This window comes from Leptodactylus fuscus, chromosome 6 (assembly GCF_031893055.1).
Source record: "Leptodactylus fuscus isolate aLepFus1 chromosome 6, aLepFus1.hap2, whole genome shotgun sequence".
NCBI lineage: Eukaryota > Metazoa > Chordata > Amphibia > Anura > Leptodactylidae > Leptodactylus > Leptodactylus fuscus.
The window spans coordinates 164,907,806-164,926,392 of NC_134270.1; the positions used below are offsets into that span (position 1 = coordinate 164,907,806).

The 18,587-nt window shown below is 42.6% G+C and overlaps 1 protein-coding gene across 1 annotated transcript; it reads left to right on the top strand.

Moving 5' to 3' along the window:
* Positions 1-4,965: 4,965 nt before the first annotated feature.
* Positions 4,966-15,878, top strand: LOC142210120 (IgGFc-binding protein-like). The gene is made up of 7 exons (XM_075279147.1): positions 4,966-4,987; positions 5,037-5,087; positions 9,159-9,209; positions 10,595-10,645; positions 10,915-10,965; positions 11,822-11,872; positions 14,443-15,878. Exons 1-7 carry the CDS (start codon positions 4,966-4,968, stop codon positions 15,876-15,878), a joined length of 1,713 nt encoding a protein of 570 aa, XP_075135248.1.
* The last annotated feature ends 2,709 nt before the right edge of the window (positions 15,879-18,587 follow it).

Genomic DNA, 18,587 nt, shown 5'->3' on the forward strand with positions numbered 1-18,587 from the left:
CACACAGTACCACACGCCAGAGTATTAGATACGCGCATCTGCACACAGTACCGCAAGCCAGAGTCATTAGATATGCGCGTCTGCACACAGTTTCACTTACTGGAGGATTAGATACGCGCCTCTTCACACAATACCACACGGGGAGGATTACATATGTGCATCTGCACAAAGTACCACACCAACAAGGATTGGATACTTGCATCTAAACACAGTACTACACGGGGAAGGATTAGATACAACTTTACTCCAGGTATCCATAACAACTGATCACAGGTTTTTCACTGACATCCAAAATGAGATACACATAATCACATGACGCTTACGGACATGCACACAAACAACATACAAAATACACCAGTGCAAAACTGGACATTTCTTATGGGGCCACTACACAAACATAAAATGTAATATACCCGTGCGAAGCCGGGTCCTCCCTCTAGTAAAAATTAATTCTTGTCTCTCCGTCTGTCTGTTCTCTAATGCAAACCAAACGACTGGACTGATCTTCACCAAATTTGGTACAGAGATACTTCAGGTATCCGGGAAGGTTTAAGACAAGACTCCAAATCGCTCGGACGTACCGTTGCTGAGATACAAACACAATGCGTCCCCCAGCCCTTATAAACCTGCAAGTCTTTCACTCATATTCCAACTGCAATACACACGGTCACTCCACATGCACAATACAACACTGATATCCAAACTGAGATACACGCATCAGAGGATTAGATACACAGATCAGCACACAGTATCACACGCCAGAGGATTAGATACACGCGTCTGCACACAGTCCCACAAACCAGAGGATTAAATACGCACTTCTGCACACAGTTCCACACACTGAAGGATTAGACACGTGTGTCTGCACACGGTTCTACGTGCCGAAGGATTAGATACACGCGTCTGCACACAGTACCACACTCCGGGGGATTGGATACATGCGTCTGAACACAGTACCACATGCCAAAGGATTGGATGCATGCATCTGCACACAGTTCCACACACCAGAGCATAAGATATGCACGTCTACACACAGTTCCACACGCCGTAGGATTAGATATGCACCTCTTCACACAATACCACACAGGGGAGGATTATATACGTGCATCTGAACAGAGTACCACACTTTGGAGGATTAGATACATGCCTCTGCACAAGATACATGCCTCTGCACACAGTATCACATGCCAGAGAATTAGATATGCGTCTCAGCACACAGTACCACACGGGAGAGGATTAGATACGCACATTTCCACACAGTACCACACGCCAGAGGATTAGATACATGTGTCTGCACAAAGTACCACACGCCAGAGGATTAGATACGCACATCTGCACACAGTACCACATGCCGTAAGATTAGATATGCACGTCTGCACACAGTTTCACTTACCGGAGGATTAGATACGCGCCTCTTCACATAATACCACATGGGGGAGGATTAGACACACGCATCTGCACACAGTACCAAACGTCGGAGGATTAGATACGTGCATCTGCACACAGTACCACACCAATAAGGATTAGATACTTGCGTCTAAACACAGTACTACACGGGGAAGATCCCCTGGAAGATCCCCTGGACTTATGGGCAGCCAAAACTGGATTTGTGGCTGCAACTGGCTGAGTTTGTCCTGGAACAGCTGTCTTGCCCAGCCAGTAGTGTAACATCAGAGCGGGTGGTTAGTGCGGCAAGGTCCATAGTTATCCCATGGAGAACTCACCTGTCCACCCAAAACTTGTAGACTCCTCTTTGAGAAAACGAATCAGGCATGGATCAGCCAAGATTTCCACACACCAATGCCTGATGCAGAAGAATAAATGATCCATGCTACCTCACCACACTGTGTCAATGGGTAACCGTAGGGCCTAATCACGCTACTGCCACTCTGCCACTAACTCACTGTATGGCCTCATAAGGCTACTGCAATGTGCACACCCTGCCACTTGGTTACTGTATGGCTTTATAAGACTGCTGAAGACTCCACACTGTGTCACTGGGTCCAAATACTTGAGGTGTGCAGCATCAAGCCTGCCATGTGTGTTTCATATTCACTCACTATACCACAGCAGACTCCCCATGTGTGTTACTACAAGGCACAGTGCTCTACAATAGGCTCTCTGCATCCAGGAAATAGCTGTTCTCTCATCTCTAATTCTGATCATTTGAATCAAAAACTTTGGAATATCAATTTTTTTTTTTTTTAAATCTTTCACTTGTATAGGTGGAGTGCTTGAAGGTTCTGGGGAAACTCCAATAGGGCCGAGTAAGTGTTTTTTTTGGAACACATCTATGACCTACAAAAGTGGGATATGTTGAAAAATGAATGATGAAAGAATCTTGTATTATATAATAGCATTTACCCGACAACATTACATAATTGAAGAATGAATGAACTTGAGCTATATTAGAATATTAAACATATTTTCTTTCACCCTAACAAACAGAAATTATATTATGATGAAAGAAAACTATAAAATTGTTATAATTTTGATCACTTTAATATTTTCATCTAATACTTTTTTTAATCTTTGACTTGTATAGGTGGAGTGCCTGGAGTGCCTGGATTTCCTGGAGGTCCTGGATTGCCCGGAGGTCCTGGAGTGCTTGGAGTGCCTGGATTGCCTGGAGGTCCTGGATTGCCTGGAGGTCCTGGATTGCCTGGAGGTCCTGGAGTGCTTGGAGTGCTAGGAGTGCCTGGATTGCCTGGAGGTCCTGGATTGCCTGGAGGTCCTGGAGTGTTTGGAGTGCTAGGAGTGCCTGGATTGCCTGGAGGTCCTGGATTGCCTGGAGGTCCTGGATTGCCTGGAGGTCCTGGAGTGCTTGGATTGCCTGGAGGTCCTGGATTGCCTGGAGGTCCTGGAGTGCTTGGAGTGCTTGGAGTGCCTGGATTGCCTGGAGGTTCTGGATTGCCTGGAGGTCCTGGAGAAACTCCAGTAGGGCCGAGTAAGTATTTTATTGGAACACGAGTTTCAAAAGTGGGATATGTTGAAAAATGTTTGATGTAAGAATCCTGTATAATATAATAGCATGGACCCAACAACACTGCATCATGGAATAATTCAGAATGTTAGAATTTTGATCACTTTAATATTTTCAACTAATACTTTTTTAAATCTTTGACTTGTATAGGTGGAGTGCCCGGAGTGCCTGGAGGTCCTGGATTGCCTGGAGGTCCTGGATTGCCTGGAGGTCCTGGAGTGCTTGGAGTGCCTGGATTGCCTGGAGGTCCTGGAGTGCCTGGAGTGCCTGGATTGCCTGGAGGTCCTGAATTGCCTGGAGGTCCTGGATTACCTGGAGGTCCTGGAGTGCTTGGAGTGCTAGGAGTGCCTGGATTGCCTGGAGGTCCTGGATTGCCTGGAGGTCCTGGAGTGCTTGGAGTGCTAGGAGTGCCTGGAGGTCCTGGATTGCCTGGAGGTCCTGGATTGCCTGGAGGTCCTGGAGTGCCTGGATTGCCTGGAGGTCCTGGATTGCCTGGAGGTTCTGGATTGCCTGGAGGTCCTGGAGAAACTCCAGTAGGACCGAGTAAGTATTTTATTGGAACACGAGTTTCAAAAGTGGGATATGTTGAAAATTGTTTGATGTAAGAATCCTGTATAATATAATAGCATGGACCCAACAACACTGCATCATGGAATAATTCATGGACTTGAACTATTTAAGAATATTAAACAAATCTTCTATTTCACCCTAACAAACAGAAATTATATAATGATACAAGAAAATAAGAAAATTATGATCATTGTAATCTAATTTTTTGGATTGATTTATTTTCCTGGTGATGTAGGGATATTAGAGCTTGTTTTTTGTTTATAATGACAACATTTTTGGGTGCCTATAACTTATGGAATAAATTTTATTAATTCTTTCTGGGTGGATTTAAAAAAAAAACAAAAAACCCTCAGCAATTCTGGTATTGCTTTTTATCTTTTCATTTTTTTTACAACATAATAACGTATTACCTTTATTCTGTGGCTCAGTAAAATTACGGCGATACCTAATTTTGTTTGCTTACTAGTTTTGCAGAACAAAAACCTATTTAGAGAAAAATCAATTATTCTTGCATCACCATCTTCTAAGATGTGTAGCAATTTTTTTTTTCAGTTGAGTTGTTTGAGGGTTTATTTTTTGCGGGATGATCTGCGCTTTTTATTAGTACTGTTTTGGGATACATATGACTTTTTTTTTTTTTTTTTAATTGTAGATTGTGAACCCCATATAGGGATCACAATGTAACTTTTTTTTTTTTTTTTTTAATCTATCAGTATGTCTTTGTAGAATGGGAGGAAATCCACACAAACATGGGGAGAACATACAAACTCCTTGCAGATGTTGTTCCTGGTGGGATTCAAACCCAGGACTCCAGCACTGCAAGGCTGCAGTGTTAACCACTGAGCCACCATGTTGCCCCTTTTTGATAATTTTTATAGCATTTTTTAAGGTTGAAAAAACATTATTTCCTTGCTTTATTAATTTATTTATAATTTTTTTTATATTGTTCACTTTTTTTTTTTTTACTTTTTAGTGATGTTCCACTAAGGGACAAGAACCAGTAATGCACTGCTGCTGGTTCAGCACTATAGACTCCAATGCATGTGTATTGCAATCTATAGAGGTAGTCAGTCTATGCAGATGCATAGGCTGACTTCTTCACTTCCCGGCAGGATCAACCAGGTACTGGGAGCTACAGGCAGCCTGGAATCACTGTCGAGACCCCGAGCTGCAGAAAATACGGGGCGGAGCCCCTTGGATGCTGCAGTTATGTTTGATGGCAGCATACAAGGGGCTAAAAACTTAGAAACAACTAAGATGCTGTGGTCGCTATTGACCATGGCATCTGAACAGCTAAACGAATTGCAGTTATCATCGTCCCCGCTGTTGTAACAGGAGCCTGGCTGTCCCATACAGCCGGGCTCCCGCGGTGATCGTATGGGCTCTGCTTCTGAGCCTGCTCAATCACCGTCATGTACATGGACGTGAAAATGCGTGAAGGGGTTAAAGTTTTAGTTAATATTTTTATCTTTAAATCATATAGGTGATTACTCTGTAGTGCCTGGAGGTCCTGTAGAAATTCCAATAGGGCCAAGTAAGATAAGATAAGATAAGATAAGATAATCCTTTAATAGTCCCACCTTGGGGAAATTTCAGCGTGTTACAGCAGCATAGTAATACAGATACAGGATAATACAGAGTAATATGTTACAGACGTAGACACAGATAAGCTGAGAAGAGAAGATATACTAGGAGTCCATGGCAGCTAAGGAAAAACAGAAGAGAAAGAGGAAGACCTCATGGTCATCCTCATAATCATTAGTTCTCTGTGCGGAGAGCTCTTCGTTTGGTCTGATGTAGATTATACAGCCTGGTCGCGGTTGGAAGGAAGGACCTGCGATAGCGCTCCTTCTCACACTTGGGGTGAAGCAGACGGTCGCTTACAGTGCTGCCAAGTCCCATCAGGGTCCCATACATGGGGTGGGATTTGTTCCCCCGCATGGAGGTCACCACAGACATTATCCTTCTGTCACCCACCACCTGTACTGGGTCCAAGGGGCTCCCCAGGACAGAGCTGGCCCTCCTGATCAGCCTGTCAAGTCTATTTCTGTCCCTGGTTGATATACTGCTTCCCCAGCAGGCCACACCGAAAAAGATGGCTGAGGCAACCACAGAGTTGAAGAAGGCCCTAAGAAGTGTCCCCTGGACTCCGAAGGCCCTCAGCCTCCTGAGCAGGTAGAGTCTGCTGTGGCCCTTTCTGTGCAGCGCCTCCAGGTGGTCAGCCCAGTCTAGTTTGTTATTGAGGAGCACGCCCAGGTACTTATAGGTCCTGACTATCTCAATACATGTTCCTTGGATCTCCACCGGGGTCGGAGCACCTCTCCGTTTACTAAAGTCCACCACCATCTCCTTGGTCTTCCCAGCATTAATCCTGAGCTGGTTCTGCTGGCACCATTCAACAAAATCCCGGTTTAAGTCTCTGTATTCCCTATCATCGCCATCAGTGATAAGGCCGACTATAGCAGAGTCATCGGAGTACTTCTGTAAGTAACAGCTGGATGAGTTGTGCCTGAAGTCAGCAGTGTACAGTGTGAAGAGGAATGGGGCAAGAACTGTACCTTGAGGTGCCCCCGTACTACAGATCACAGTGTCAGACACACAGTCCTGGGCTCTCACATACTGAGGGCGGTTTGTCAGGTGGTCTAGGATCCAGTTGGACAGGTGATGGTCCACACCACCAAGGTTCAGCTTCTCCCTCAGTAGCCCTGGCTGAATGGTGTTGAACGCACTGGAGAAATCAAAGAACATTATTCTCACAGTGTTCCCGGGTTTCTCCAGGTGAGAGAGAGCTCTGTGAAGAAGGTGGATGATGGCGTCATCTACCCCAATGCCTGGCCGGTAGACAAACTGGAGGGGGTCCAGAGCGGAGCTCACTAGGGGGCGTAGGTGTGTCAGGACCAGTCTCTCTAGGACCTTCATTAGGTGTGATGTCAGTGCTACAGGTCGGTAGTCATTGTAGCCCATCGGGTTGGGTTTCTTTGGGACTGGTACCACGCAAGATGTTTTCCACAGTTGAGGTACTACTCCCAGCTTCAGGCTCATATTGTACATGTGCGTTATAATACCACACAGCTGGTCACTGCACATTTTAAGAACTCTTGCGCTTATACCATCAGGTCCCCCCGCTTTGTTCGCTCTAATATTCTTCATTTCCTTACACACCTGAGACTCCTGCAGGATCAGATAGTCAGATTGCAGTTGACCGCAGGTCGGTGGGGGTTGGGTCTTGGTGTGTGAGGGGAGGGCGGTTAGCTGACATGCTGGTGGAGGGAGCATTTGCTTGGAGTCGAATCTATTGAAGAATAGATTAAGCTCGTTAAGCCACTTCCTGTCCCCTACTGTTCGGTGCCTTGTCTTTTCCTTGTGTCCTGAAATTGCCTTAAGGCTGTCCCACACCTCAGAGATTCTACCCTCCCCCATCTGTAGCTCCATCTTCCGTCTGTAGTTGGCTTTCCCTTCCCTGATCAATTGTCTCAGCTGTTTCTGAACCGCCCCCAGGCCATCTTTGTCCCCAGACCTAAAAATTCTCTTTTTTTGCTTGAGGAGAGTTTTAATCTCAGAGTTAATCCATGGTTTGTTATTGGAGAAACACCTCACCTTCCTAGTTGGTACCGTGCTGTCCACACAGAAATTAATGTAGTCCGTTATGCAATGTGTGAGTCCCTCAATGTCCTCTGGAAATGAGTCTTGAAACACTTCCCATAAAGTTATATCAAAGCAGTCCCTTAGAGACTCGACACTTCCCTCTGACCAAATCTTCACGGTACGGGTAACCGCCGGTTCTCTGCGCACCAGTGGAATGTATGTGGGTCGCAGATGTACCAGGTTGTGATCTGATCTGCCTAGGGGTGGTAGGGCAGATGAGTTATATGCATCCCTTACATTGGCAAAGAGCAAGTCCAGCGTCTTGTTGTCTCTTGTATGGCAGGTTACATACTGTGTGAAGCCTGGTAGAGTGGATGCTGAGACATGGTTGAAGTCTCCAGACACTAGGAGCAGGGCATGGGGGTGAGATGATTGCAGCTCACTCACAACAGCATGGAGGACTTCACAGGCAGCGTCAGCTTTAGCAGAGGGGGGGGACATAGGCAGCTAGTACAATAACATGTGATAGTTCCCTTGGCAGGTAAAAAGGTCTCATGCCCACGGCTAGCAGTTCAATATCCTTTCCACACAATTGTTTCTTAACCACAATATGTCCTGGATTACACCATCTCTCATTGACAAATATTGCAATTCCTCCGCCTATTCGCTTACCGCTCTCCAGTGTTCTGTCCGCCCGAAGAAGTTTGAAGCCCTCCACGGAGGCAAGTATGTCCGGAGTGATTTCAGTAAGCCAAGTCTCTGTAAACAGCATCATACTGCACTCACGAAACTCCTGTTGATGTCTGGTCAGTGCTGTCAGTTCATCCATCTTATTCACAATTGATCTCACATTCCCCATAATGATGGACGGGATCACATGCTTTTTGCGTTTTCTTCCTTCGCGTCTCAGTATGCCGGCTCGTTTTCCGCGTTTTCTGCGTTTTCTAAGTCTCCTTATTAGTTCGTGGGGGATGGTAAGAGCATGCTTGTCCAGCTTGTCCTGCAGCATGCTTCTAAGGTGTAATAGTGTCTCCTTAGTGTAAACCAGTCTTCCTTGTCTGTGTGGAGGCATGCTTCAGACAAAAAGGCTCAAAAAGGATTTCTTTATAAGAGTTTCTGCATCAAATTCCAGCCCATGGTAAGTTCTTATACTAATACTCCTTATAGTAATAGAAAAAAGTGAACAAAAAAGGACGGGATAGAGAAAGATCAGTTTAGTTTCAGCAGCTGTAAACACATGCAGCCACACTCTAGGCAGGCGCAGGGTGTTTTAGTAAGTGTTTTATTGTAACATATTTATAAGCTATGAAATGAGACATTTTGCAATGATTAGAAATTATGTTTTAATCCTAGCAGGCTTCGGCCTATATGGTAATAGCCCAGACGTCACGTGGTCTGGGATATTACCATATAGGCCCAAAACCTGTGCTAGCAGTAACAGCCTTTTGCTATACAGTCCCAAAGCCTGTGCTAGCGGTAACAGGCTATTATTACTAGCACAGGCTTCGGGCCTATATGTTACTGCTAGCACAGGCTTTAAGCCTATATGGTAATATCCCAGACCACATGATGTCTTCCACATTATCATATATGGGGCCTTAGTTTCTTGGATAATAGCATTTGCCAGGCAAAAAACATATTAATAAAACTATTTCTGAATATTAAACAAACATTCTATTGGACTCCATCAAAAACACTTATCTTATGAGAAAAGAAAACTATAAAACCATAATAAATGTTATCAGTGGGGCCGAGTAAGTGTTTTATTGGAATATACCTATTAGCTATTAAAGTGGTGAATTTTTAAAAAATGTTTGATGGAAGTATATTGTATAATAGAATAATATTTACCAGACAACAACATGGCACAAAGGAAGGATAAATGGAACCAAACTCTTATAATAAAAATATTTTATTTAACCCTAAAGATATAAATTATATTGTGAAGAAAGAAAATGATAAAATTATTATATTTATGATCTTTTTAATTTCAAGTTTATGTAATCTTTGACTTGTATAGATGGACTCCCTGTAGTGCCTGGAGGTCCTGCAGAAATTCCAACAGGGCCGAGTAAGTGTTTTATTGGAAAATATCTATGAGCTATGAATAGAGACATTTAGAAAGCAACGGGATACAATAGAAGGAGGAATGGAACTGAACCAAAATATTTGAAACATAAATCACAAAAGAACATCTGTTATGGGGCAACACGGTGGCTCAGTGGTTAGCACTGCAGCATTGCAAAGCTAGAGTCCTGAGCTCGAATCCCGTCAGGGACAACGTCTGCAAGGAGTTTGTATGTTCTCCCCGTGTTTGTGTGGATTTCCTCCCATCCTACAAGGACATACTGAAATTAAAAAAAATGTACACTGTGTTTCCTGTATGGGGCTAACAATCTACATTAAAAAAAAAAAAAAACTTATGTGGAGAATAAAACATTAAATCTGAAAATTTTTATTTAAAATTATAGTGAATGTTTTCATCTTTCAATATCGTAGATGGATTTCCTTTAGGGCCTGGAGGTCCTGGATCCATTCCAATTGGGCCGAGTAAGTATTTTATTGGAACAGATCTATGAGTTATTAAAGTGCGCCATGCTGAAAAATGTTTGAAGGAATGATCATGAGGCCAAGTCCGTACATGGGGTAAATGCCATGTTTAAAGTCACAGCAAAGTGGATGGGAATCTAGTAAATCCCATCCCGACTTTGCAGTAAAAAAACCCACTGTAGACAAGCAACGATTTACAAACTGTCACGGTTTTGGAAATCACAGCACATCAATTTTACCTATGGAAATGCTGGCCGTTTCCAAATACGTATGATTAAAACAGAGGGTCCCCAGAGGAAACCTCTGCAAAACTTCTGTCCAAAGCGCTGCAATTGCTGCCTTGGTTTTTCCTGCAGCACTTTTTTGCTGCAGGACATCACATGGCACCTTAGCCTGAGGCCGCATTCACACTTGCATTCGAGTTTCTGTTCTGGGTGCCCTAAGGAACCCACATGGACCCCACAGACCATAATGAGGTCCGTGTGGTTTCTGCTTAGTTTTTACATGAAACATGGGGAGAAAAAAGTGCTGCTTGTAGGACTTTTCTCTAAGTATGTTTTGTACAGAATCTGATTGGAAACCACACGGACCTCATTATGGTCTATGGGGTCCTCGGGTTTCCCAGGTAACTACTTTTTAATGCATATAGGTTTCCATTCGGGGGGTCCCCAAGTGGTCCCCGAACGTAGATGTGAATGTGGCCTTAGTTTCTTGGATAATAGCATAATACCAAACAAAAAAATCCCATTTTAATAAAACAATTTCTGAATATTTAACAAACATTCTATCTGACATCCTCAAAAATACTTATCTTATGAGAAAAGAAAATGATAAAAATATCATAAATGGTATTTTAATTTAAAGTTTTAGATGAATATTTTTTTGCTTTTTCTTTGACTTGTACAGATGGACTCCCTGTAGTGCCTGGAGGTCCTGGGGGAATTCCAATAGGGCCAAGTAAGTGTTGTATTGTAACTTATCTATGAGCTATGAATTGCAACATTTTGACAGCTCGTTTGAAGCAATGATTAAAAATGTTCTGGATAATGTAATTACATTTGGAAAGAAACAGGATACAATGGAAGCATGAGGGGAACAGAACCGATTGGGAATATGTGAAACCTAAAAATACTTTTTGCCCCTCAAAACCGTACTCTGTTATCAGGAAAGAAAAACATATCTGAATTTAAAATTTTAGTTGATGTTTTCATCTTCAAATCCTATAGGTGGATTGCCAGTAGTGCCTGGAGGTCCGGGGGCGGTTCAGATAGGTCCGAGTAAGTATTTTATTGGAACATCTCCAATAGATATAAAAATTACAAGTTTCAAAAACTGTTTGATTATGTATTTTTCTCTTTTGTGGGGGACAAAGAGAAGATTTGTTTAATATTCTGAAATTATTTGGTTACAATCTTCCCTCCATTGCGCCATGTTGTCTTGTAAATGCTATTGTCTTATCCAAGATGCTTATAAGCATACCCTCAAACATTTCTCACCATGTCCTACTTTTATACACTGTCGACCAATAAGTATTTGGACACCTGCGGTAGAATAGAAAAACATTTCTTCCTATCCAATAGTTGGTAGACCCCAGCAGATGCTTCCTTACGGATGGGATTGATCGACACAATACTCCCGGATGACTGTTGACACTCCTGGTATATATGAGCCATCGGGTGGGTTTGGTTTCTCTGGCCAGCACCCATTGGTCTCTAGTATCTCCCAGTTTCAGGGGTCTGCCAACTCGGGGTACATTCCGATAATCACCGTTCACCTTCCACTTCGTAATCACATAGGCCACTGTCGATTTTGGGTAATCAGTTCGCTTGCTATGTCCCTTAAGGATCGACCATTTCTGTGGTATCTCACAATTACTCAAAATCAGACAACTCTGTACATCAGGGCATCTTGCATGCGACTAATGCCAATGCACTAATAGCATTTAGACAGCATCATGGCACAATGGAAGGACGATTGAAACCAAATTATTTAGCAATATTAAACAAACATTCTATATTCCCCCCAAAAAATAAAAATTATATTATGAGAAAACCAAATTATAAAAGCTATTATAAATTTGATTTAAATTTACAATTTTTGGTTAAGATTTATTTTAATCTTTTCATTTTGTAGATGGATTGCCCTTATTGCCTGGAGGTCCTGGAGAAAATCCAGTGGGGCTGAGTAAGAATTAGATTTGAATATTAATAGGAACTGAGTTGAGGTTTTTAAAATTCTTTGAAGGAGTGATTATAAATGTATTGGACGAGTCATGTGGACAGGAAAGTAGATCGTGAACTACTTTTCTGTCCATATGTTCTGTGCGGAGATCATGCGGAAAGCACACTAACCCCATTATAGTCTATGAGGTCCATGTGCTTTCACTGCACACCGCTTGCCAATGTGTTTGGTAGTCCATTTGGTGGGTTCCCATGCGGACTCCCCTGAACGGATTACCACGCAGATGTGTAAGAGGCCTTAGTTAATGTTTTTATCTTTGAATCACATAGGTGGTTTGCCTGTAGTGTGTGTTTTTCCTGAAAAAATACATGAGATTTTTTTTTTTACAATTATTTTGTTGTTAATTAGAATTAGAAAGAATTATAGAAAAATTCTAAACAGGATAAAGACAAACCTGATCAAGGATCAGGCCAAGGAATTGCGCTCAAGCCACCCAGGCCAGTAACTGTGCATTTGATAGAGGACTATATTGGGTCCAAAAAGTGTTGTTGTACCTACATTCCTAATAAAGAAGGTTCTGTGAAATTATTTGGGTGAGCACTGTTCCTTGACCTGATCCTTGATCAGGTTGATCCATATCCTGTTGGTCTACTTCACGTTCACAAGACGTTCCATGAAGAGCTGCACTTTCTCCTGGAAAGCGGCTAAAACACAAGAGAAAAAAAACAATCTATGACCACAGTCAGTAACACACTTTGCTGTCTGGGAATAAAATCTCATCTGTATTTATACAAGCAGCCAGAAGTATATACAAGTACATGGAAGACTTTTCTTACACTGTAAGATGGGAGATTTACAAAATCTTCAGTCCTTTGCACAGATCAGTTTGCAGATGTGCTTTGAGGAGAATCACCCCCTCCCATCTGTGCTTTGAGGAGAATCACCCCCTCCCATCTAAGCTCAAAGTAATCTATAGTAGCCACAATAAACAGATGTCAGCAAAGATATAAGTAGTATGACTGCCCTGATATTGGTCAGCCAATATCAGAACAATCAGACTACTTACATCTCTGCTGACATCTGTTTATTGTTGCTACTATAGCTTACTTTGCGCATATTATTTGCCCCTGATGAATCCTTATGGAGGAAACGCGTAGGACAGTTGTTCAACAGTTAGTTACTATTTTACCATAGCACTTTATTGGAAGCTTTTATTGTCCAACTCTTTGGGGTCCTACCTCCTCTAAGTCATTTATAACTTCACTTTCCTGCAACTGTAAGATTCCAGAGGTGCAAGAATTGAAAGGTAAGTGCTTTATCCTGAACATTGTGGGGTCATCTTATGGTGGAAAATCCAACAGATAGGTTTCCACATAGTAGGCCAGAAAAAATAAGCACTGCGGGAAAAACCCCAGTGGCAGTGCATTACGATTTTTCCTACAGTGCTCTACAAAAGAAAGCTCCATTATGGCTATACGGAAACTATCAGCATTTCCATAAGTATAATGGACAAGCTGCGATTTAAAAAACCACGACGGTTTTGGAAATCACATTGTATCCTCTGTGTTTATTTTTCCTCAAGGTATGAATGGGATTCATTAGAAACCCATGCACCCTGCAGTGACTGTAAAACACTGGATTTTTGTAGACCCTGACCTAATTTTTACACGTTTTAGTATATTTTAATAAAACGTTGCAGCTTCCATACCTGCTTTTCTCCTTCTCTACTCTTAGATTGTCTATACATGTCCAAAAATCTCCTTAGTAAACAGAAGACAGAAGTAGAGGTGGGGGGAGAAGCCAGAAGGAGAAGTGGGAGGGAGAAGCCAGAAGGAGAGGTGGGAGGGAGAATCCAGAAGGAGAGGTGGGAGGGAGAATCCAGAAGGAGAGGTGGGAGGGAGAAGCCAGCAGGAGAGGTGGGAGGGAGAAGCCAGAAGGAGAGGTGGGGGTGGAGAATCCAGAAGGAGAGGTGGGGGTGGAGAAGCCAGAAGGAGAGGTGGGGGTGGAGAAGCCAGAAGGAGAGGTGGGGGTGGAGAAGCCAGAAGGAGAGGTGGGAAGGAGAAGCCAGAAGGAGAGGTGTGAGGGAGAAGCCAGAAGGAGAGGTGTGAGGGAGAGGTGGGGGGGAGAAGGCAGAAGGAGAGGTGGGGGTGGAGAATCCAGAAGGAGAGGTGGGAGGGAGAAGCCAGAAGGAGAGGTGGGGGTGGAGAAGCCAGAAGGAGAGGTGGGGGTGGAGAAGCCAGAAGGAGAGGTGGGAAGGAGAAGCCAGAAGGAGAGGTGGGAGGGAGAAGCCAGAAGGAGAGGTGTGAGGGAGAGGTGGGGGGGGGGGGAGAAGGCAGAAGGAGAGGTGGTAGGGAGAAGCCAGAAGTAGAGGTGGGAGGGAGAAGCCAGAAGTAGAGGTGGGAGGGAGAAGACATCCCAGTTGGTCACTCGTGGGTTTCAGTCACGCAGCATGAGGAGTAGAGGACAAAAAATTCTACCTGGACTATTTCTACCTGGACTATCTGTCTGGACTTGGTTGACAAGTAATATACATGAAACATAACATTATACAAATTTATCTTCCTGTTTTACAGAAGCAACATCCTCGGGAAGAAAGTTCATCACATTCTTTTTGCAGAATGGCATCAATGACCGGCCCCTTCGTAGAGAAATCCAGGTGACTGCGGCTTCAGCTCGTGCCAAGGTTTCAGTTAGTCTAAGCAAGTCTGACTTTAAGAAGGAGATGACAGTAGAGAAAGGACAAACTGCAGTAATTCCTATCCCCACCAGCATGGAGATGAAGGGGACAGGATCCGGCACAGATACTGTGAAGATTGAGTCCAATGTAGATATCACTGTCATGTCCAAAAACTACAAAGGAAATAGTGGTGACAAAGCCTTAATCTACCCAGTAGATCAGATGGGGTTAGAATATTATATAATCACCCCTCCAAGTGGACCCAAAGATCAATACAAAGAGTTTATTATTATTTCTCATGAAAACCCAACAACCGTAGACATTTACCCAAAGATACCCATCACGTGGAATGGGATAAATTATTCTAAAGGGGACAAGATGACCCTGAATCTAAAGCCATTTGAGAATTTCCAAATTCAGAGTGAGAAGGACCTTTCGGGAACCAGAGTTGTTGGCGACCATAACATTGTCGTCATCACAGGACACACATGTGCTCAAAATAATATTGGCTGTAGCCATGTCTATGAGCAACTTAAGCCCATTGAGGATTGGGGAACCTCCTTCCTTATTCCAGGCTTGCCCTTCCAATTTAAAAACGACTCCGTGTTTATCATGATGTCCCAAAAGACTTCCATTAAGTACCAGTCTGGAAGAGTCAATGTGAATAAAGAGGTGCCTGCTGGAGATCTACTTCAAATTAAAGTCAATCCATCTTCACCACTATCCATCCAAAGCAGTCATGGCATTCAAGTCTTGTTTCATAGTCTTGGTGGGATATGTAATGGCAAAACATATGGCTCATTCCTTACACGTATTCAAGACACTAATTCATTTGGCCTTGGCTATAGTCTAATTGGAGAAGCTGAATTTGACACAAATCTGGGTATTCTCATAGCCAAGACCACGCGTGCTCCAGGGATACAAATCAATGCTAAATCTCCTACTGATATTGTATGGAACAAGATTCCGAAGTCAGAATTTTCCTGGGCTGAATATACCTATGGCAGTGGCACTCATACAATTCAGCATCCTACAGATCCCTTCGGACTCCTAAGCATTGGCTATGGATTGAACAAATCTTACGGATCTTTGGCTCCTTGTTTTAGAGGTACATTACAGAATAACCCATCACAGTCCATTGGTGGAAGTCTTATTTCCTTAAAGGAAGACTTTAATTTCTCAGAATGTTCTTGTAATGTAGACCTATTAATATTTGTGTTTGCTTCTTATTTACAGGAATCAGATATCGATGGACACAAGGTAATAAGGTTCTGCTGTCCAATGTGTACCACAAGCCCCAATCCACGCCTCACCCCTCTGGACAGGGATTGAGCCCTGGGCAGTTTTCTAACTGTAGGAGATGAAATGTCTGGCTGATTTATGATGAAGCCACAACATATTCATAAGTCTTTTATCTTGTACTGGTTGGGCCATTTATTAAGACTGGCGTATGGTATGCCAGTCTTAATAAATTTATCAATGCTACATTCTGTATTTAAAAAATTTAGATTTAACACTGAACCAATATACTATATAGGGAGTGAATATACTATTTTCCTGCACACGTAAATAGGGTCAGCTTCAGGTTTTAGTTAGTCTAAGCAAGTCTGACTATAAGAAGGAGAGAACAATAGAGAAAGGACAAACTGCAGTAATTCCTATCCCCACCAGCATGGAGATGAAGGGGAAAGAATCCGGCACAGATACTGTAAGGTTGAGTTCAGATGGGGTTCTTTGGTCTGGAATTTGACGCGGAGGCCAAGTCTTGATGCTGGTGCAGTGCACCAGTATCCAGTCGCGGCACTCCACTCCAGATTAGGCCCAAATAAATGGGCCTAGTCAGTAAGGAGTGTCTTCAGGCGGATGTCCGCGGCTGCGTAATCCACCTGAAGAAAGGGCATGTCTCGTTTTTTCCGCGAGCGGGAACAAGCCGCTCACAGAAAAAAGAAAGGACTGACACCCATTGATTTTTTTGAGCAGGATTTTTTTTTATGTCGGTTGCGAGTCTCATTAAGGGATCACAATGTACTTTTTTTTTTCCTCTTTCCTATTAGTATGTTTTTTATAGAATGGGAGGAAATCCATGCAAACACAGGGAGAACAGACAAACGCCTTGCAGATGTTGGCCCTGGTGGGAACCGAGCTCCAGGACTCCAACACTGCAAGGCTGCAGTGCTAACCACTGGGCCACCACGTTGCCCCCTTTTTTGGGCAGGATTTGGACGCAGATTCCGCATCAAAATCCTGACCAAAAAACCCTGTCTGATCTCAGCCTTAAGGTTGAGTCTGATACAGATATCGCTGTCATGTCCAAAGAAGGTGTGCCACATAGACCTAAATTATAAAGATTTTTACTATTGAAATTAATCAAGAAATCAAAAATTGAACACAAAATATAGCAGACAATTTGTAAAAATGTGAAAAAAAATAAAGCAATGTCAATCTTTCATGCTGGTAGGTAACACATCACATAAACCATATGGTAATGTAGCATTTATTTATAAGCTGGATTGTTCCATCTCCAAGGCTTCTAAGCAAAAATTGGAATAAGCCCAAATTTATGTGAATAGTCTCATGTTCCAAGTATGATTATTTATTGAACTTTTTATTTTATTCCTCAAATAGCCGGACAGCCAATGGGCTCTGGACTCATGGGTGGAATCATACAGGGAGCATTAAGTAAGTATCATACATGAGCAGATGTTGCAAAAGCGTTTCACTTCAATGTTAAAATGTTTTTTAAATGACATAAACTAATAAAACTATAAAACTTGCAATGATTTGTTTAAAAGTATATATATATATATATATATATATATATATATATATATATATATATATATATAGTATAAAAATTATGGATTATAAAAAAGTATAAAATCTATAAGAATAAAGTCCCGAAAAGCAATTTTCAGCAAAAATAAATAAATGGAAAAGACCACAGCAGAAACGCATCTCATTTTTTTTCCATTGCAATCTCGCAATTTTCCTCTACAGACTTTCTGTAATTTTTGAAAATGCAACTTTTCCAATTTTATTTCTGCAATGTGTGGATGGAATTAGCCAGAATCCCATTCACTTTGCAGGTACTGTAAAATGCAGATTCCCCCCCCCCCCCCCCGCAATGTGGGGTCCCGGCCTAAGGCTAAGCGCTTTAGTGCTGCGGAAAAACCATGGCGGGAACGCATTGCGGTTCCTCTTGCAGTGCTTTCAACAGAAAGTTCACAAGTTTTTCATCTGTGGACTTTCTGTTAACGTAGATATAGCTGACATGCTGCGATTTCCAAAACCACGCTGGTTTTGGAAATTGCAGCGTGTCCGCCCTGCGGCTTTAATGCAGAGTGGGCATGGGATTTTCATGAATCCCATCCACTTTGCAATTACTGTAAAATGCCACGATTTTTCCTGCAGTGTTTCCGCTGCAGGAAAATCACAATGTTTCCAACCCGTGAGGCCCCGGCCTAAAAGTGCAAAAAACTGAAATGAGTTGTATAAAAGTATAGCGAATGTAATGAACCTAAAAACAGATTGACTTCTAAATGTCACTGTCTAGAAACAGACACGGTCACGATAGCCATAGCCTAGAGTCAAAATGTCCAAATTATGCCATTGAAAGAGTGTTTTGCATAATCCGTTACAAAAAGTTGCAACATTATTAGTTATTACAGTACCAGAATCGATTTTGTACTGAGAAACGGAGTTTTTTGAACAATACCCCAAAAGTACAAATTTGGTTGTAGTAGATTACGAGAAATAGAAATGTGTACTGTATATAGTGAAAGTCCTGCAGGTAACTAGTAAGCCCGTACCATCGTAAGCAAGGAGAGTACTGCCATACTGGGCACCAGAACACTGCGCCCGCTCTATGGTAGGTAAGCGCAGTCTGTACTATAAACTGCACAAAGTCTAGTTATATTGTGAGGTTCTAGAACATTATGTTACTGGTTATGGAAATTGTATTATTTTTTTTAGATGTTGGAGGTCAACTTCTACATGAGAAGGGTAAGATTTTTTCATGCCTATAAGGGTAAGTTCACATCG